Consider the following 21,199-nt stretch of genomic DNA (forward strand, 5'->3'; position numbering starts at 1 on the left):
AATTCATACATTGCTGATTTGTTTCGGTGAACATTTCTATCTCACATTTCTTGGAAAGTTTTCTTTTTTTAAGTCAAAACATCAAAAAAATAGAAAATAAAATAAAAAATAAAATAAAAAATAACTTTGTGACAGGGCTTTAATACAAGTAAACATGTTTAGTCTCGTAGACGGCAATTCGAATTTATCAATAACCATAATTTATGTATAGATTTCACTGATACGTGATTGGCTATGCATATAATTATAGACAGAAGCTCACATATCTTGATCACATGATTCTCTCGATGCGCGATTCTATTGGTAATGTCGTCTAGGAGAAAAGGTTTTATGTAAAAATGAATTCACTAAAATGTGTTGTGGATATGGCATTTCAGATTCTTTGGATAAAGGATTTTGTCATGAAGGTAATTATCGTGTAATTGTTTCAATATTTTGAATTTTATTTGAAGTCAAATTTAGTTATATGTATTTGAAATACCGTTATATTTAAGGTGCATATGTAACATAGTTTGTTGTTGCTAACGACGGCTTTGTTTGGCAACAGCCGCTGACCAGATAATTTTGAAATTGATTTAATAAGAAACTTTTTGTTTATTGTTAAATACCTATTTTTGTGCGGTAACATCTGGTGCAAAATATTAGAAGATGTGTGGTTTGTTTTGTATTGATCATTTAAAACAATGATGCAGTGTTGAGTTTAATTTTAAAATGTCAATAAAAAATGTAAAAAGTTAAATTGATGTAATTTTATATACGACAAAATACTGAAAACGATATATATTATTTTTAATATTTTAATAATTTATTATGTACATGGCTTTACCCGCGAATACCGATTTAATAACACCATCACCGTGAACACCAAGCAAACTGGTCGGTAAATTCTGCAAGTAAATTGGTTGTATCTTATTTTGAAATCAGTTCTTTTCATTAACATTTCATGAAATGTCATGTTGAAATTTTACTTATAACATTTGGATATGTATATTATATATCAAAATATGTCGTTCGGAATAGTTCTAACTTTTGAATAACTCTAATAAAATAAATAAATTGTGGAACATTCGCAATATATAATTATATTGATTTGCGGACGTAAGTCGACGGTTTGATATTGCAAATTAACAAAAAACACGGAGAGGTTAAGGTTGTGTTTGGCTCCCACTATTGCGTTGCGTGGAATTTGTGTACGACCTCCTTCATTGCCATAAAATATTTCTGAAGATACAGTTCATTTCTGTATAGTCATTCGTTGAAATAACATGTGCCTTAATCTAAAACATTATATTTTTGTGTGGGACTTGAAAATAAAAAAAACCAAGCAAATTCGTGGAATTTGCGTTCTGATCATATCATTAGCCCAACCTTTTTTGCTGAGTGAAAAATGATCACTATTATTATGTAACTAACAGAATTATGTTATAATTCTTTGGCATTGAATAAATGCTCATATTCGACAACAAATTGGAATTTTAGTTATTTTTCTGGTATTTGCAAAAAACATAGCAGAGTTTCCATGTGTGCTACTACAACCTTGTTTTCCTGACATTCTAAACATGATGATATAATAACTTGTATAGTAACTAACATAATAACTGAATTACATGTACTAACTATTATAGTTACTGATTTACATACATTAACCTATATAGTAAGTGGCATAATAACTTGAGTGAAATTGAGCAATTTCTAAATTGCAACCAATCAGAATCCTCTGTGTAGTTGCTATGGCAACGAAACGTATGCGATTTAGTTTGCAGTCCCCAAATACCCATATGTACCAATTTTCATAAAAATCGAACAATATCTGAATTTCCACCAATCAGAAACCTTTGTGTGGTTGCTATGGTAACGAAACTAAATGCGGTTTTATTCGCAGTCCCCTAATATTCCTATATACCACTTTTCATCAAAATCGAACCAAGTTTGAACATTGCACAGAAACAAAACCCAGCAGATGATAACGTTTTTCGTTATTCAAGGGGTCATAACTCCGCCAGATAAAGTCCGCTGAAAGTGGTCATCGTACTTGGCCGAGCCCTTAAGGCATTTAACCCTGTGACCAAGTTTGAATACAATCGGCTAATATTTGTTGAAGTTATTGCACGGAAACGAAGCGTGACAGACAGACAGACAAACGGACAGACAAACCCAAATTAATATCCCCCTTTTCGGTGAAAGCGGGAGATAATAGAAATATAAGACAATCAGCCCCGACCTTATCTTGTTCATTCCGGTCTGCAAAAAGCCCCTATATAAACCTGCCTGTTTTCTAAAGCCAGCTTTAACAATACTTTAATTTAACTAACTACGTGTAACTGTTGCTCGTGTCAGTCAAAATGGGCTTCCCGAAATCTGCACAACTTTCCTTATTATATGTGTCTGGTACTCAGGCCAGTTATAACAAGAATCGGCTCTTAATCAGCCCCGACTTTGCTTAATTAGCTTACGCTCATAGAAATATCTTCCAACATGAATCACATGACTGACATATTATTTGTTTTATGGCCTTACTACACGTATTATATGTGACAGTGTGTCTTATTGTATTTAAGATAGCACATGACCGATATACTTGTCATTGAACTGTTATATGACCCATTGCCAGTTTAAAGATTTTAAAAGTGATCATCTTATTGTCATTACCTTTAAGTTTGGCTTTTTATGCAGTTTGGCGTGGTACATGTACATTATGATAATGACCTTTACATATTGTAGGCAGCGTACCGGTTCCCTGGTTTCAAAATTGGAAAAACCTTATATAGTAATTGCCTCATTAGTAAATCCCGAGGGTGGAGTTTCCATTTTCTACGTTCCTAGGCATGAACAATCCCCCTCATTACAATTATCAGAATAAAATGAGAAATTATGAAAATGTGTTTTCCCCAATTTCTCCTAGCTAAGGTTTTCAAGAAAATATTATCTCGCCGTTTTAAATTGAACGTTAATATATGATAATGACTTTTCTGCCCTGTTTTTTGCCTGGTAAAGTATAAAAGATGAATGAAGGGGTTGAATATTGCTATAAGAATACAGTTCGTTTGACACGAGTGCTTTTAATTTATTGGCTCTGAAGATGCATTGTTGCGGGGATTTGTCCCTTTTTTGTACGACGTACTTGTGTTTATCACCGTGTATAATTTAATGTGTCAGTAACAGTGACACATGGATGTCTTATTATGACAAATGTTATTTCATCTTTTAAAGTTGGACATTCGTCGCTCATCCTATTTAGAATAAAAGTAAATGTGTATTAGTCACTGGCCTTTGGTGCTACAACCATACTACATGTATATATAACTCTCATGGCGGTGATCATCTGTTTTAGGTGGGTTGACAAGCTTTTATTACGCAGTGATATATTTCAACTCGTTTACCGGTTGGTGTTAAATATCTGACACCATAATCTATTTCAGGCTATAAGGGAAAGTCTCGTAAGTAATTAATTCTGCAAAAAGGACATTTGCTTTTTTAAATGATCGTACAAAGTCAGAACATGTGAAGGTCATCGTTTTTCATTGAGACTAGAACACGACTCTCCTGCTGGTACACTTATTAATTCCTTACGTAATTAACAAATAATAATAACAAAACTATCGGTTTTCAATATCTTGTTTTGAAATGATCAGCACTTTTAAGATAACGCTCTGATATGTATCGTGTAGCACATGGCCAATGGTAGCTTCCACAGATAATGTTGTCGGAATCAGAAGGTTGCTTTCATTTCGGAAAATACGATGTGATCCAGTACGACCTTGTTGTTGGTCTTTAAATGTGACTTTGAGTATTTTTTGGGGACGCAGGAGTCAAACATTAAAAAAAGTAAAACACCTCATTAATAATTCATACCTAATATAAGTGTATGGTGTTCGATAGGCTTTGAATTAAAATCCGGGGAGCTATAAAGGCCTGTTGCCTCTTGCTAAGTTGATCAAACAAATGCCGTGTTTTTAAATCCCCTGCTAGAACGAGCAAATCTAGTCGGAGTTTTGAACATCTCATTAACATGATGACGCTAAAAAGACCATATAAGTATTTGCTAGTCGTTGGGAATATTTCCTTGACATCTTTTCTATAATCGAGTATAATGTTCGAATTTCAAATAGAGGTCAGCTTCTACACAAACCAATTAAAATCGTTTTACAAACAATATTAAATTATGTTGCATTATATGTACATGATGTTATGAGAAAAGACTCAATATTATTGTATTATACTCGATAATGTTGGATTGCATATTAGACTTGAAGTTAAGAAGTTAAGGTTAACTGTCAATGCAATTAAATAGACTAAATTTGTTGGGATCAGACTAAATTGTTTGGGATCACGTAACAAGTTACAAAATTAGATAAAACTATATGCTGGTATGCTATACAGTGATAAATATGTTGTAATAAACTTACGTCTCGGTTGGGATTATATAACAGAATATTAGCCCTTGATTGAGATAACCCAATAGAGTTTATTAATCTTACACCCCATTTCACGTGACGTGACGTCATAATTGCTCAAAATGACGTGACTTCTTTGGAAAGCCCGATGCCGAAATGCGCAAAAGGCGACGTGACGGAAATAAAACCTTAAACGATATGTTGATTGTTTAAGTTAATAAGATGATATGACTTTTTCTGAACAAACTATCTTTGCAAATATTGGGTATGATAAATCTCGCTGACAAATTCGTTTTCGTTAAAATAACGCTCAGGGGTCCAAACGCATTCCATGGTTTCTGAGCTTATTCTAGTACATGTAGTTGGAATCAGAGAGAAAATACTCCAAAGCCGAGGGTTTTGCCAAATTTGAAAATCCTGAGGGTGGAAGTTTCCTATCCTACACTCCTAGGCATGTAACAGTATTATATTCTTTCCTAATATCAAGAATACATTTTATAATATAATAAGAGTACAGCAGACATGAAGTTCAAGTAAGAATTAAGAAAAAAAAATTAAAAAAAAAGTTCAAAAGACGAGAAAAAAAAGTGGCAACAGATGTACCATTGAAGTTATAGCCAGTCATTAAGCACAACCTGATCAAGGATAGATAAGGACTAAATAATCCGTAATAAATAAATAATATCAAATATTGTATTGACTGAAAAACGATTAATTCATAGTCATTGTGTAAAAAATAATAAGGCATTCTTCAATAAACTAAAGGAGAGACATTCCATAACCACGAAAAGCGTCAAAACAGTGTTCGGAGAATCCAACAGAGCAGTTCAAAGAAGATCTTGTTTTTGAACATATTGGCAGCTCTGTCAGTATGTTCGAAAACCACATAATCCAACACAAAATGGTCTATTTCTGATCTGGCCCCTTTAGCTACTCGTCATCAGTTCAAAAATCACATAATAATAATAATTCGAGGTTCTTATAACCGCTTTATCACAATCTAGTTGGTAGTTCGTCTCAAAGCATTTCACAAGTTATTATCCGTGGTTATAGGGCCTTTGCAACCAGCTAATATATTTATCCATTCCCTGGGGAGCATACAGCCGGTGCTGCCATTTCGGCGCTAACAGCTAGCATTCTACAATTTTAGCACTGCCCAACCACGTACTCATTTACAGCTAAGTAGACTGGAAGAAGCGGAGTAAAGTATCTTGCTCGAAGATACAACACAGTGCCGTGCCGTGACTAGAGCCCTCAACTCTTTAGTCACGAGCCCGGCGTCATACCACTAGACTACCGTGCCTCCTATAGTCTGAAAGGTAAAGTACATTTCTGATCCAGCACCTTTATCTTTAAGTTCTAAAATCAAAATGAAGATCCATTTCTGATCCAGTATCTTTAGCTTGTCTTCATCAGTACAAAAATCACACAATCTTAAATTGATAGATCCATTTTCCATCCATCACCGTTATCTCCGCTTCATCAGTTCAAGCTTCACATAATCTTAAACTTAAAGATACATTTCTGATAAGCACACCTAGTCCCTTTTCATCAAAATGAGTTTCATATAACCATAGATATTGAAGGAATAATGATTGACACGATAATTAAAAAGAGTACATTATGTTTACACAAATTGCTGATTCCCAACCTGTAATGATCAGCAAGCCTTTTCCTATATACAGTTGAAGCCAGTGTGTAAAACACACGTTTGCGCAGTTCCACTGCAAGTAGATTAAATTTTAAAGAGAAATTTCCAATCAATAAAATCTGATTCCTCGGAAGTCAAATTCAGGTCAAGTTTTTTTGTAAAATGGAAAAATTACCTGCAGTTGACATAGGGATCGGGGATGGTTTCTTTCTGATCCTCTGTTTAGGGGACATGGAAAAAAACAAGAATAGACCTGCCGTAACGTGTATAAATAAAGGCGACTAATGTGGGACCCCTGCAGAATCAGGGGTTTTCTTCTGTGTTTTCTACTAAGAGGACATTGAAGGTTTCAAAATTGATATGCTGCACCCATTGCAACACTTGGGGGATTTTTCGTTGCCAATGTTTCATGTCTTGTTCCTTTTTATCTTCATTTTTCTTCCTGGTGGTGTCACCTTAGGCACCCGTCTTCATATGACCCAGGCTGTTGCGAGGATGTTAAATCACAAACAAACAAACCAAACGTGACAATATCGCCTGGAAGAGTCATGGCAGTGATTTGCGAAAGAAGTTCATATGAATTTGACCTGTACTCCAGGTCATATTTACCTGAACCTGCATCAGTTTAAATACATAATTCTTATACAAATGCGAAAAGTGATAAGAAACAGTTGCTTTTGATTAAATAAAACCTCAAGAGAAAACCGAGGCAATGAGTGAAGTGCAGTGACGATAAACATAAGTACCTTATACCATGTAAGATCTGACATTAAATATTAATCTCACACACAATCGATAAAACAACTCAAAGCGACGACGCATATATTGACCGTTAATGTGTTTGGGGAGTAAAATAGAAAGAAAATTGTTTATTCTGATCCGTGGATAAATAAACTACAATTCAATACATCATAATGTTGGCCGTGTACTTTTTGGGTAGCTTTGTCAATAAGATGTCGATTTGGTTAAAACCAATTATTCTACATGTAATCTGATCACAGCTATCACTGCACACTGAGAAACATCACAAGTACATGTGTAGCACGTACGGTTCCACCTGTAAAGAACACCACATACAGATATTTCTTTATTGAAAACAATTATATACCACAAATTTGAAAAAGTATATAACCTACAGACCATGGGAACTGTGACATTGTAAAAACAAATATATATACAGGGGTATTTTCAGATGAAAGTATTGTATAGAACATAGACAATACATTTGACAAATACAACACATTTTTGACATTTATAGACCACAATAAAAGTAAGTAAGTCAGTCTATTAGCCAAGAACCATCCTAGTACATACATGTATACAGTGTACATACCAGCATATACATGTATACATGTTGTTTTGTATAGCAATATTATATACATATTCAATTATACATCTTTATTGCATAATGTAACTTTCATTTTTCCTTCTTAATAACTTCATACATTTTAATGGTGTGCCTTGCCTCTCAACAGAAATGTAAAACAAACCTGTCTGTAGAAGTCCTAGTTCAATTGGTAAGACATCAAATAACAGTTTTGAGGTGCGTGTAGCGATACAGATGATTACAGAACTACGAAATGTATTCTGTAATAATCTAGCTATTTATACCAAAAAGTTATTATTTAATATTTTGCCACTGGAAAGATTTTAAGTTCGAACACAACTTCATTTGGGGAATTTCATTAATATCTTGAAAGGTTCTCCCCCCTCCCCCTTCATCTATATCAAACAAAATACAATGCTTACATCTGAGCAAGGAATATTCATTATAGCTTGTTTCTTTAACAGAAAGTAGTTTAAAATATTAAAACATTTAGATGTGGATAGCAATCCTTTAAAAAGGAAATAAATGAAGATTTTAAAAAGATTTTATGAGTTTTCAACAGAAACACTTTGGTAAGCAATATTGACATATATGAACTTTGTTTAAACAAATTAAGTCTGGTTGTCAAATAGAGTATTTTTTATAAGTTTTTATCCATACTTGATATAAATAGGAATTTTTTGTTCTCTTTTGGTTCAGACCATGGTAGTCATATATAATTTTTGATATTAAGCAAATGATCAATGAATTTCAAAATTTGAAATATTAATGGGTTTTTTTATGAAATATTGATTAATTTCCAATGCTAATATTTAAAATATGGACTTTTTTCTACGTTGATTTACAATTGAGCATTTTAAAACAGTGAATTTGCTAAACCATTTCTAACAGGTCAAAATTAAATATGCCAATTAAGTGGTGTTTTCCCTGTGATAAATATACACACCTTTCATATAATTATATATTTTTTGGAATTATAATATTATATAAGCCTGGGTTCACGCTCACAGAAAGCAAACATTAATCATGTACAAGATGTGATCAGTGACCAAAAACACATTTTACAAGTATACCTATATATATATAGCTACAGCGTCACACTTTGTAAACTGATCTATTTATAGAAATAAAAATAGTTAACTTAGCAAAGATTTATGTCCTGGACAAATGTTGTTGGTATTTCTCATCCCTACTACCCGGACATATAATCAGGAATGAATGTGTAAGCTAGCCCACAATAACGTAAAAGCGAATAACTTACGCATTCAATGTGTTACATCACACCTTAGGTACGCAATATGAAGTCTTTTCGTCTGACTGTTCCGCTTAAATCGTCTCATCGGGATGTATCAAGATGGACAACAATATTTATTAAGGAAGAAGGGAAACCTATCTGAAATATGTTTCCAGAAACAAAAGAAGAAACAGATAGGGAAATTGTCAGGTTTCCAAAGCCGCGAAAAAGACATTGCTTGTTTACATTGTTTTCCTGTAATTTTCTGCCAAAAGAGTTCCATTAAGGCCGCTTAGGCTGCGAAAAAGAAAAAGATTTTTTTCTTAGCTAAGGAGATACTTCGTTAAGTTAAGGAACGTTCATCAAACGCATTTTTCGGGAAATCTTAGCTAAGGAATTCCTTATTGATTTTAAGTTAAGAAAACATACTGCATTTGTAAATAATCAAATTTTATAAATTATACAACATAAATTCAATACAGTAAATATTAAATGTTATTAGTTGAATAATTTGTAACCCCAACTAGTCCTCCATCATCACTCCTACTCCAGATAACAATTATAACTGGGCAGCACTAAAATGGCCATGCACACCACCACTGTGTGCTTACCCAGTCATTGATAATCCAGAGCAGGAGCCGTCTTGAAGGAGTATGCATATAGACATGTATACATACACATTGGGACTAGAATTAACAATTATTTCAAATTCTGTTAGTAGACTCAATATATTTCTGAACACAGATACAAATAGCAGAATTAGGATGATGGCTAAGGTGGTTACTTCCCCTAGTTATTATATGTATGTATATGTGACAATATATGATAATCAACGCATATGTATTTATCTTAATTTATTTCTATGTACGTACATGTTTATGTTTTGTGTACAACACATATTGTGTATATGTGAGCGGAATAGGGGTGGGAATCCTATTCAAAACAAGTTGGGCATATGCGTGCATCAAATCATACACAACTTTGTTAATGTATAGACATACATCACTCCGATACGTCAGTTCTTACTTGAGTATCACTGCTATTCATATTCATTGGTAATTGTTACATTGTCTACAGGTCCCCTAAGTTCTGCTATGAAACTTTTTTTAATATTAAATAAATCAAAGGAAAATTTGTTTCTCTTTCTAAAACAGCCACAAAATTGGGGAGTCCGTGTGCTTCTTTTTTGTCTCATTATTATTTGTGTTATTTTTCACCTTTTTCGGGGTAAATCAAAAGTGCTTCAGTAACACTAAATATGTGAAATAAAAACCAATAATGTATATTTTTCCACTTTGTTGCATATTATTTTTATCATATTGAACATTGTAAAGTTGTACAGCAAAATTGAACCTGCTATAGTTAAAAATGGCGACACAATGACAATTTAAGCGATCTAGTGTCATAAAAGGTGAAATGTTGGCCTTTTGTGAAGCGCACGAAATACACATTGATACACATTTTCAAAATGGCCGTCGAACTGGTCATTTAATAAATTCCTGTAAAAATTGTTCTACAAACAACATGCATGTAGTTTTTTACGTATTTTTCAGATGCATGTTTGCTATTAAACATGATCTTAATTGGTGATATATTATAAAAACCCGTTACACCAGATCAAAACGAGACTTGAACGTGACTTAAACCTCAGAAAAGTACATCCTTAAATCAAAGGTAAAATTACATATGTGTGTGTGTATTACGTTCATTTTTCAAACTGAGCTTGGCAAAAATACTATTTACTACACTGCTTCTAAGCCCAGGAACCCTGAATTTATTGTCAATGTGACAGTATTGAGTGTCTATTTATTACATTTTTACCAGTGAAATATTGAAAATTATTAATTCTACAAAGATGTAAAAATATTAATGAAATTAGTGAAAAATATCACTTTTGCTGTTTGACCGATCAAAGCACTGATCAAAACTACCATGAGAAAAAGCCTGATTAGCTTAAGGATACTCAGGCCTCGAAAATCCGTCTGATACATCAGCCCATTCTACTGCCCAGAATAATAATAACTTACCTATAATGGGAAAACTATTCTCTGGGGGAACACAACCTTTAATTTCACAATTAACTTTCATTTTCATAAAAGCCAGCAGACTGAGTAGATCAGCAACTCTGCTTATTTGATCAGAGAAAACTCTGTCAACAGAAACAAGGCGTATAACTTACATAGTTGGTGTTGATATTTTATCATCGGGATAAATTGTGACAAATAACTCTGCATTTTCGCAATTCTCCACCAGTTGGGATTCAGCTCTCATCAACAGAGCATAGTGGTCTTTGTTGATATGACGGGACTTTTTCTATATAATTACATTATGATACAGTAGTTATTAAGCATACTTTATTTAAAATATGATCTAAAGTACCTACTTTATGAAAACAATTTAGATTTTATTTAAATTATTTTAAAGAGGACTATATTTGGTTGTATAGGGGTTGTCTAGATCAAGTGTTGTCAGCCTGATGTATCGCTTTCCGTTCCGAGGTAGGTTTTTGTATACAAAATGTAATAAACAAAATATCTAACAGTGTCTTCACTCCTGTGTCTAACATTTTAATATTTTCCACTCGTGCTGCACACTCGTGAAAGATATCAAAATATTAGCCACAATCGTGAAATATATTTGGTATTACTGAAGACACTGCTATATATCCTCTATATATATTATTTGTTGGTTGTACCCTACACCTTAATAATTTGTACAGCAGGTTTTGTGGTTGATAGCCACAAATAGACTCCCAACTCTAATGGTATGTTTTACATTACGGTCAGCGAACGCTTCCCTCAATATGTAGTTTGCACCGAACAATTAAACAGATATATAACTCAACATAATTAACGCTAATTGGCAATACCCCCTCCCGTTTTCAACGAATATTGTTTCAATCCTTATATACATATATATATTTACATCCCAAAAACTTGATTAAATGATTAATAATTAGAATTCAACATTACAGATATGGAATGTTCTTTTTTCTGGACAAAGACAGCTCATGGTGGTTCGCTCCCCTCAGCATTCCAAATTACCCCAGCTCTCTGGCACGAGCTTTGCTGAGCTGACCTCTGCAGCGATTGAAGCATATCTCTATCTATTCAGCGATACATTCAAATCGTTTCCCAAACAAGAAGACCTTTATGTAAAATGTATTTTAAACTGACAGTTCAGGTATAATTTTTTTTCCTCGTGATGTCAATATTCTTTGCTATTGTTAATATTGTCGAGACACCTCACAGGATGTGAAAAGATCACCGGAGACTAGAATCGGAACTTATCAAATTAAGTAAACAGAGTCTGTATGACGTATGCGTTGATTCATCTTCGTACTACTTAAACTGTTATGAGTATTTTCAAACAAGAACAGACACAATTGGCATTTATCTAAATCTAGGTCACAGATGCACATTTTCCAACCATAATGTTTTTCTGTCATTATATGCATAACTTGTATCACTATACAGTGTTTGCTTTATTTCCATGCTTCTATATCAATGACACATCGTCCCATATCAAGAGGGGGAGATGGGGGTATATAAATGGTCAGTGCCCTAGCTAGACTGAGACACACACCAACGACCTTTAAAATACTAGTTGGACTCTCTACCAACTGGGCTATCGCAGACGATACCCCATTTCAGCAAACAGCTGACTTCTTAAAATTAGACACACGTTTACAAAAAAAATCTGATGAAGTTTACTTTGAAATATTTCCCAGATAGTATAATATATAAGCAGTATGTGTACACATTCCAACAGTTCGCTTACCAGTGGGGCAGGTACAGTAATAGTCTTTTATAGGATCTGTGGAATCTGCAACATCATACAGAATCCAGACATTGTATTTTGTTTGTGATTTATGTGTAGAATGAATCTAATCCCTGCGCAAACCAGTTGAATGTTGATGACCCCAAACCTCAAAGTCATCTGAGGAAGCAAAATGTTCCGCTATATGTCCTGCTGCCTGTTGATCAAGGTCCAGAAATACTGTAAACAGGTTTTAACTTGAAAAGAATTATATAGTAGTATAGTATAAGAGACTAGTGTAAGACATTGTAAATACAACTTAATGAATATGAAATGAGAGTGTAGTCATAAAACCAAAAAAAAAACCCACTGAAATATAGCTTGCAAGGCAACTAGAAGGCAAATGTGTGTTGTGAGCAATGGGTGATATAATGTCTTCAGTTAACGATTTTGTTTATATACTGGAGGGATGGGTAAATACTGGGGTATGTCATTAATAGATGTAATTACCTGCGTTCATCTGATGATAAAAATATAAAAAAATATATATATACTCAGGTATGTATATAGTATGGCATCAAAAGGTGGCTGCCTCCAAGGATGTCCTCTAGGTCCATTTCCAATCGGTCTTTGTTAGTGGAGTAGAAATATAAAATAGGCTGGTAAACTATTCTTTCGGTTCTCAATTTAAATTGAAAAAACGCTAATGTAAACAATACTCTAAAACTATTTTTAAAGACTGATGAAGATGAGACATCTAAGAAGACCAAGAAAAAATATACTTTGAATAATTAAGTGTGATTTTTTGGTAGATATTTGTTTTCATGGTAAGCCAGTTGATTTTTATATTGCTGACTTAAAACATACATAATACATATTAATGGAATGGAATGCTTAATGTCTCCACAATCATGATTTGAAACATCTACAAAATCAATCCAGATTGTGTGTACTTATGACATAAAATATTGGGGTACATTTGTATCCCATAATTTTCAGGGAAAATACCAATGCATGCCCTTTTTGCCTCTTCTTCACAAGCTTTAAAATAATTACATCAGTTTTTGAAGTGAATTCACCGGAACATTAAAATTGCAAAGTTCGTTGGTAGATCAAGAACACCACCTTTATAGGTATCTGTATTTGAAATATCTCTATTTCATTGAATGATATCTGATATTTGTCAGAACCATCTTTGTTTATTTAAAGTTAAGTGTGCATGCCAGGCAACCCTTCTCTGGGTATTAAGTTTTAAGTTTGTTTGCAAAACGTTCAGGCCTTCACATTCATCCTCACAGTGTCTGTGATGATGTTATAAAAGGTTAAACACTCCAGTCAATGTTTAATTGCCCTTCCTTCTTTGTATTCATTGCATTCAACACTGTTTTAACAGTTGAGCACATATTGTGTATATGCATGTTATGAAATAACTCGCAGCTGAATAAATAAAGTTGTTGCCAATTTGAAATTATAGTTTCATGTTACAAACAAAATACTTCATCCAATGATCATTCATTACGGCCAAAATTAGTTGTTTTAGCTGACTCAAATTCTAGCGTATAACGGAATATATTTAAAGCTTAGCACTTTGATAAATGGGCGGGTTCACATAAAAATATGTATATGAACCAAGAAACTATATACAGAAACTCAAAGCATTGCATTCCTAATTTAGCATGTTTACAGGATAATCTGATCAATTATATGGCCGCCTACCCTTCAATATATGACTTGATCTAATTACATTTCCGTTTCCAAAACTACACATTCTTTCTAGGATTCTCCAACAGAGAAATACTTTTGACCGTAAATGTAGAATATCCACTGTTTCACCTATTCGCACATCAACATCCTTGACTCTATGTTTTGTATTTACGGCCATTTTCAAAAGATAAAAAGTACATAATTTGAACAACACACAACACCTAACCATTTAGGCACAGGAACCGATAACTCATCGGACCATTAGGTTAGGTTTGGTTTGTTTGTGCTCTACGCCGTTTAAACAGCTATGGTCATTTAAGGACGAGCCAGATTTAGTGATAGAGGGAAACCGGAGTACCCGGAAAAAAAACCCATTGACCTGCGAGCAGTACTGTGCGACAGCCCAACGCAGGCCTCGGACCGGAGACCGAGTGTTAGAGGGCTTGCGAACGTGGACGATCAGACGACTAAACTACTCGGCCATATAAGCAATATTCTACTATATTCCTAGAAACTTGGAGAGTTTTCCTAGTGCTTACACTAATAATTGTCTAATTTTTACTCATGAAAATACATTAATTATATAGAAATTTGAAGTATACAAAAAGTGTTGTTTTTTTTACCAACAGAGTGTGCGCCGAAAAGCGTTATTCCTATGGAGCTACATCTACGGTTTAATTAATCGCCATCCTGATGTTATTGTTCAATTTTTCCCGCTGAAGGGATACTATCTTCTATGTCTCGTTATATACCGTAAGTATAGCCTAAATGATACACTTTCCATTTTCATATAACTGGAGGCTATTGCCTTTCATTTGTCTTTACATTGAAAAATAAATATCTTTTCTTTTATTATTACTAAATGACTGATAAGGACTCTTGCATTTATCCCTTTCTCTCTCACCGAAAAGTCTTAAGATTAGGTTTTGGAACCGATAACTTACAGCCGAAGTTGATTAAGGAATTAGACGGGTCCATAAATGAACTGTTCTGAGAAATTTAAAAACATTATTAAAGAAAAAAACTACCACAGTGTTTGGAAGACGGTTAAAGCATGATAATACTCAAAAACAGCTATCTGGTCCCTTAAGGACGAACCAGGCTTTGATGATAGAGGAAAACCTGAGCACCCGGGAAAAATCACCGACCTGTTGGAAGTAACTGGCGACTGCCCCACGTATAATTCGAACGCGCGACCCAGTGGTGGGGGGCTAGTGATCGCAGACAGTCAACAGACTCCTTAACAATTCACCCACTGCGGCCCCAGTTTAACAAAGATAGAATGATTATTATCAATTATCAATAACACACATGCCCGAAGAGTTTATTACTGTCCCAGAAATAAAGAACCCAGAATATAGATTTCAACACTCTCTGCCGTCAAATAAACATGAATTGAACTGATTGTTGTAAGTGGATATCCGCTTTTGCTAATATATACTGCAGCTTGCCAGGAACGCCACTGAGTATTCATTAATTTATCTATTACAGCATGCATAATTGTATTATTATGAAAGATTATTGTTTTATGACTCTTTATAAGAAAGACAAGGATATATAGACTCCTACCAATCATCTCACTCCATCATAGATGGTGTTTGACATTCAAATAACAATGTGTTAAAGCCCTTTGAAAATCAATCCTTATTTTATCATTGCAGTCCAAATAACCAAAGAATTACCCGATGAGGGATGGAATGATTCATCAGAATCAGTGAGTACATTTCTCTCATTTCCCAGTGTGCAAGACAGAGCTGTTCATGGTAAAGAAAGGGTGTATGTAGGGAATTCTATCTTACACCCCATTTCACCTTACGTTAATAAGTCACAATGGCTCAACAATGACTTGACGTCACGAATTTGGAAAACTCCGATGCCGCAATGGAGAAAAGGCGACGTGACTAAATTAAAACCTTGTACAATATATCTATTGACACATTAGAAAGATGAGATTAATTGTTCTGCGCAAATTTTCCTTGCAAATATGGGGCATGCTTAATCTGGCTGACATATTCGTTTTCGTCTCAAAAACCCAAGGGGAAATTGGTATTTTCAAAAAGGTAGCCAGTCCAAACGCATTTTCATGGTTACTGAAATTATTCTAGTGGTAAGAATGAGAGAAAAATACTCTGTCATGCCCAAGGGTGAAGGATAGGGAAATTACACCCTAAATCATACACTCCTAGGCATGAACGAGTCTTTTATTCTTGGTTATAGTGTTTGTGTTGGCGTAGTATCCTTGCAAACAGCTGAAGTCATGTGGGAGGTGGTTGTGTTGGGAGACATCGCCATAAAGAAAAATTAGGAAAGCGAGATTAGATATAAACTCCATGTATTGTAATTTGGATAACGGGTTACTTTTGGTCGTTTTCATATCTCCTTTGCAGAAGGCACTGAGTAAAAACACCAATTCTGCAACGGCCAATATTAGCGGCTATTACAACATGCAGTGCGATACTACAGGTCCTTTTCCGAACCTGAACAGTCTTCATAAGAGTCGGGAAATACAACGACTCCACACATTCTAGAAGTAAAGTCATTCATATGAGTGAGGGAGTATAGTGATATATCAGTCTCAGTCAATATCGTGATTCATCCATATCAGTAGGGATGGGATTTATCAGTATCAGAAAATACTGTGATGCATCGGAATCAGTAAGTAAGTGATTAATCAGAGTAAGAAATTACAGCGATTTATAAGATAAGTAAAATGATTTAACAAAATGAGAAAATACAATAATTCAGAATAAGTGAGAACGTAGATTTACTATGAACACTAACTCATAAAATAGAATAAAAAATCGCTTCATCAAATGTATGGGATTTGCTTTTGTGTCGTCTGCTGGGGCCGAACAAGTGACCAAAATATATCTCCTGCATATATTTCAACATTAAGAATCCCTGTTTGTTCATCCCTTTACTTACTACTCTTTTATTACCCTGTGCCTTACTTGACAAAACCTCGATTTTGGCTATAGTGATGAATGTTCGCCCAAGCATGGAAGGGTATAGGTTTTATTCCTTTACCGTGAACAAGCACATGTATAATCCCCTTTTCTTCATCCCTTTCCTTAATACTCTTTCATTTCTTTGTTCCTTACTTGGCAAAACATCACTTTTGGCTGTAGTGATGAATGTTCGCTCAGGCGAGGAAGGAAATGGGTTTTATTCCTTCATCGTGACCAAGCACAGCCTTTAAAACTCACTGCATGAAACTCGGTTTTAAATGTGAGTGTGTAAAGATAGTTCAGCACTATGTCAACGGAATATGTTTGGATGGAAGTTCTTGCGTTACAATTTTCATATGCATATTTCCCCGTGTGTGTAGGCAACTTAAAGTGGTCCCGAGGGACCCATATTCCAGGACAAAGTCCTGAAATGACATTAGCTATTGCAAAGACTTAAAACCATTAGAAACGTCATTAAGTGGAGAATGCAGACAATCGCATCTCTTATAATGACAACTCACAAACAACAAAATGAATATTTGTAAGCATTGCAATATGTCTTATGGGTTCTTTTATGTTTCACTGTTTAAGGGAAAATATATTGCCAGCAATGGTAAGATATTATATTGCAGTTTAAAATTATGCCATGTCCTATGACGTTCTGGTAATCTATGTATTTTATTTTTTTAATTCATTAACCATGAATGCATTGTAGTGATAAATATAATCCTCTCATTCAATTCGCAAAAAAGCAAAATTATAGTTCATATGAAATACATATATACCACTTATATCATATGCAAAATATCGATAATTATCTTTTACATTTTCAGCTTTACACCCCGCCTCCAACTAAACCAAATGAAGCTTTCAACAGCGATTCTATGGATCCAGAAATAACGTTTGTGACAGCATACTTCGGTCTTGGCAGGTTCAAGAAAGGCGAAGGAAACTTGTATTTTGATGTCGAAAACTACTCCAAGTGGATGAATCAGTTTGCCAATTTCAACAACAATGTTATAGCTTTTACAGACGTACCAGAGGTAGCTAATCAGTTGTTTATTCTACGTAAGCATCTTCCCAAAGAACGAACCAAGATATATATGAAAAACCAGGATGATATGTGGGCGTTTAAACTTGCCCCGAAAATAAAGAAAATTTTTGCGCAGCCAGACTACCCAAAGTACCACCCAAATACAGTGTTAGAGCGTTATCCTTGTGCAATGCACGCCAAATACGAGCTAATAGAAACGGTGATACGAGAACGAATGTTTCAGACTAAGTATCTAGCATGGATTGACATTGGTTATTTTAGGAATGATTACGGGAAAACATTTCACCTAGACATACCTTCCGATTTTCGGAACGATCACATTGCCTTTGTACAGATGGGGAAGTTTGAACGATGCCGCACTGCATCATCGATTATAAAAGATAATATATTTTGGATCGCTGGAGGAATATTTATAGCGAGACCGGAATACCTAATTGTGTTCATTGAGGACTATAAGCGAGCAGTAGAAAACCTTATCAGCCGGAACTTGATGAGTACTGACCAACAGGTGATATACATAATGTATACAAAGGCAGAGGACATGCGCCCTCGTCTTCCCGTTCAAACATACAGCGCTTTTTGTAAATGTGACTGGTTCTATCTCGGCAAGCGCTGTATAGAGGAGTGGCGCAAGTCACTAAAACCCCAAAGTAAGGTCATTGAGGCATTCCATCGAAATATGTTGTAATTCTTGTTAAGTATTTTAACATATGATGTTTGGTCTCCTCTGCTCTGACCAGGTATTAAATTGCTCCCATGCCTTGTAATGGAGCAAACCCGGTGACATCCGAGTAATACTGTATTAGGCCATAAAGGCCATATATAGAAAGGATAATACAGATAACATCACGCGTGATATGCCATTGCGGTCGTTTCTATTGTTTTCTCCAAGACGGACTTTGCTAAGTTCGTGAAAGAGTCTTTTCATTGGTAAGGATTCGTTTTTTCAACAATTATGCAACATTTTGATAACATTATACTCAGCACTTTTAATTTTGCTCCATTAGCATGAGTTAGCATAGGACGGCTTCGTAGCTCTGGCGACGCAATATATAAAAAAAAATATCTCGTCGTCAAAAGGCTACGTTATCGCAGCTAGCTTTAACCCTGTCTTCACGGTCCTTTGATCTAGTTTTCTATCAATCGCCTGTTAATCTGTTTCCAGTCTATCGACAATTTTGAAGACTGCAGAAAAACTCCCTCGGCCATTTCCGTAACTTTTTCACGGAAATTATCCATACAATCACGCAATAGGTGGGCGAAGCTTCCACTGGCCTGACGTACCAGTTTATAGAGCTAAAGACAGCAAACCAGACGACAATAAAAGAGTATCTTTGGCTCTAGATAGGTTTTGGTTTGAATATTGATTTTTTAAACAACATTCATGCATTTTATATAGACATAAATATAACAATTAAAGTACGGGATTCGTGATATAGCAAGTTTCAGGTTCCCTTTGATCAGACTTTTCTCATAGGCTGCATCTCAGGAAAAAACATGGGCCTAGAGAAAACAAACCATGAAATTGTCATTGCCCTCCAGCAAACTTTAACTGTATATCACAGTATATATAACCCATATACCTACAGTATATATATTAACCTATATATTATTACATAATAATTAATAATAATTACAAAAAACATAAATATAACATGTAAACAGTTTACATAAAAAAGTGTATAATATGTATAACCCTTTTTACAATGTATACCTACAATGTACCTAAATACCGTGTAAATAGAATTGTACACATTTTATAACCGTGTATAGAGTAAACATAAACTGTGTACGGAATCTGCATTTTATGATTGCCTTGAAATACCCCATTAGCCTTATAAATAAAAAAGAAGTATAATAAAGTATAATTTTAGTTGAGAAATGTTACTGTAATATTTTGTCATGACCTGTCACAAAATTTCTCTTGATTTTAAAATGTTCTCGCTCAGAGTGGAAGAAAAGGTATGTTCATCGTTTCAAAACTGATGGATATATAAAAATGCTAAATCGTCGCCCCTCTACAATTTATTTGTTTTTTGGTTTTTTTGGTATGATCATGGTGATATGAACAGTTTATACCCCCTTTCCTTCTGGGTTAGATAATAGTTTTTGTGAAACAAGCTACATAATTAAACCTTACGAAGCGTTTCGTGTGGGTTTTTTTTATTTATTTTTTACGAGTGTAAAAGTGTTCTAGAAGGATATAACGAATGTTGCAATTGATTACTGAGAGCTTGGATTCAATGTGAGAGTGGGCTAGATCTCTAGGCCAGTTTCGAGGTCGAGTTAGAACAAACCTGAATACCTGTCTATTAACCATATAGAAACTGTTAATTTAAAACAATCTTGACCAATAGACTAGGTTATCGTGTTGTAAATTTTAATCTTCTCGACGATACTATTATCGCTTTTCTGATCCTGTTATATCCAGCATAAAGCGTTCAGATGTGGCCTGTTTCAGAAAATTAAACTGTAATAATAGTTGGTCTTTCTATACAAAATAGCACAGTAGCAGTGTCGATATGTACAGTCCCTTTCATTTGCAAAAGTTAAAATGATTTCATTTCAAATTTTAACTCTATTTAAGTTGACCTGAATGGTTTTAAAGGCTAAATAAACGTTGAACAGAAGGAAGATCAAATTCCTAATTCAACATAAATTTACCTGTAACCATTATTTTGCAGATGTGTTAAATAACTTATCCGATGTCACCAAGTGAACAATACTAAGACCAAAGTTATTTCTTAATTCATCAAATACTTGCCTGTAGTTTTGACATCTTGTACTAGGTTTACGTTTCCCAGTGAATAACCTATTTAACTTCGACTGAAGGTAAGCTTTTCATGTAACTTGGTTTGGTATTATATTTACTCATTTACTCATTCATTTTATTTCATTTATGATTTTTATTTCTTATTTTTCCAATATATATCCATTGCTTCAATAATTGTTCGTAATTGCATATTATAGCTTCAAGAAATGATTCCGTCCCTCTGTACATTTGAAATTTGACCGTCCAAACAGTAGCACTAATGTAAGAAGATAATATATATTTGCAATTGTGCAAGAATAGCCGGTTTTAAAGAATTGCGTTTAAGCTTAATGTAGGATGCTGATTTTTATGCATT

The 21,199-nt window shown here is 34.3% G+C and overlaps 1 protein-coding gene across 1 annotated transcript; it reads left to right on the top strand.

Annotated features, from left to right (window-relative positions):
* Nucleotides 1-323: 323 nt before the first annotated feature.
* On the top strand, nucleotides 324-19,650 carry LOC110451154. The gene is made up of 4 exons (XM_021499055.1): nucleotides 324-407; nucleotides 14,699-14,822; nucleotides 15,731-15,783; nucleotides 17,851-19,650. The coding sequence occupies exons 1-4, from the start codon at nucleotides 339-341 to the stop codon at nucleotides 18,757-18,759; spliced, it is 1,155 nt and encodes a 384-aa protein (XP_021354730.1). The 5' UTR covers nucleotides 324-338; the 3' UTR covers nucleotides 18,760-19,650.
* The last annotated feature ends 1,549 nt before the right edge of the window (nucleotides 19,651-21,199 follow it).

This window comes from Mizuhopecten yessoensis, unplaced genomic scaffold, assembly GCF_002113885.1.
Source record: "Mizuhopecten yessoensis strain PY_sf001 unplaced genomic scaffold, ASM211388v2 scaffold81, whole genome shotgun sequence".
NCBI classification, from domain to species: Eukaryota; Metazoa; Mollusca; class Bivalvia; order Pectinida; family Pectinidae; genus Mizuhopecten; species Mizuhopecten yessoensis.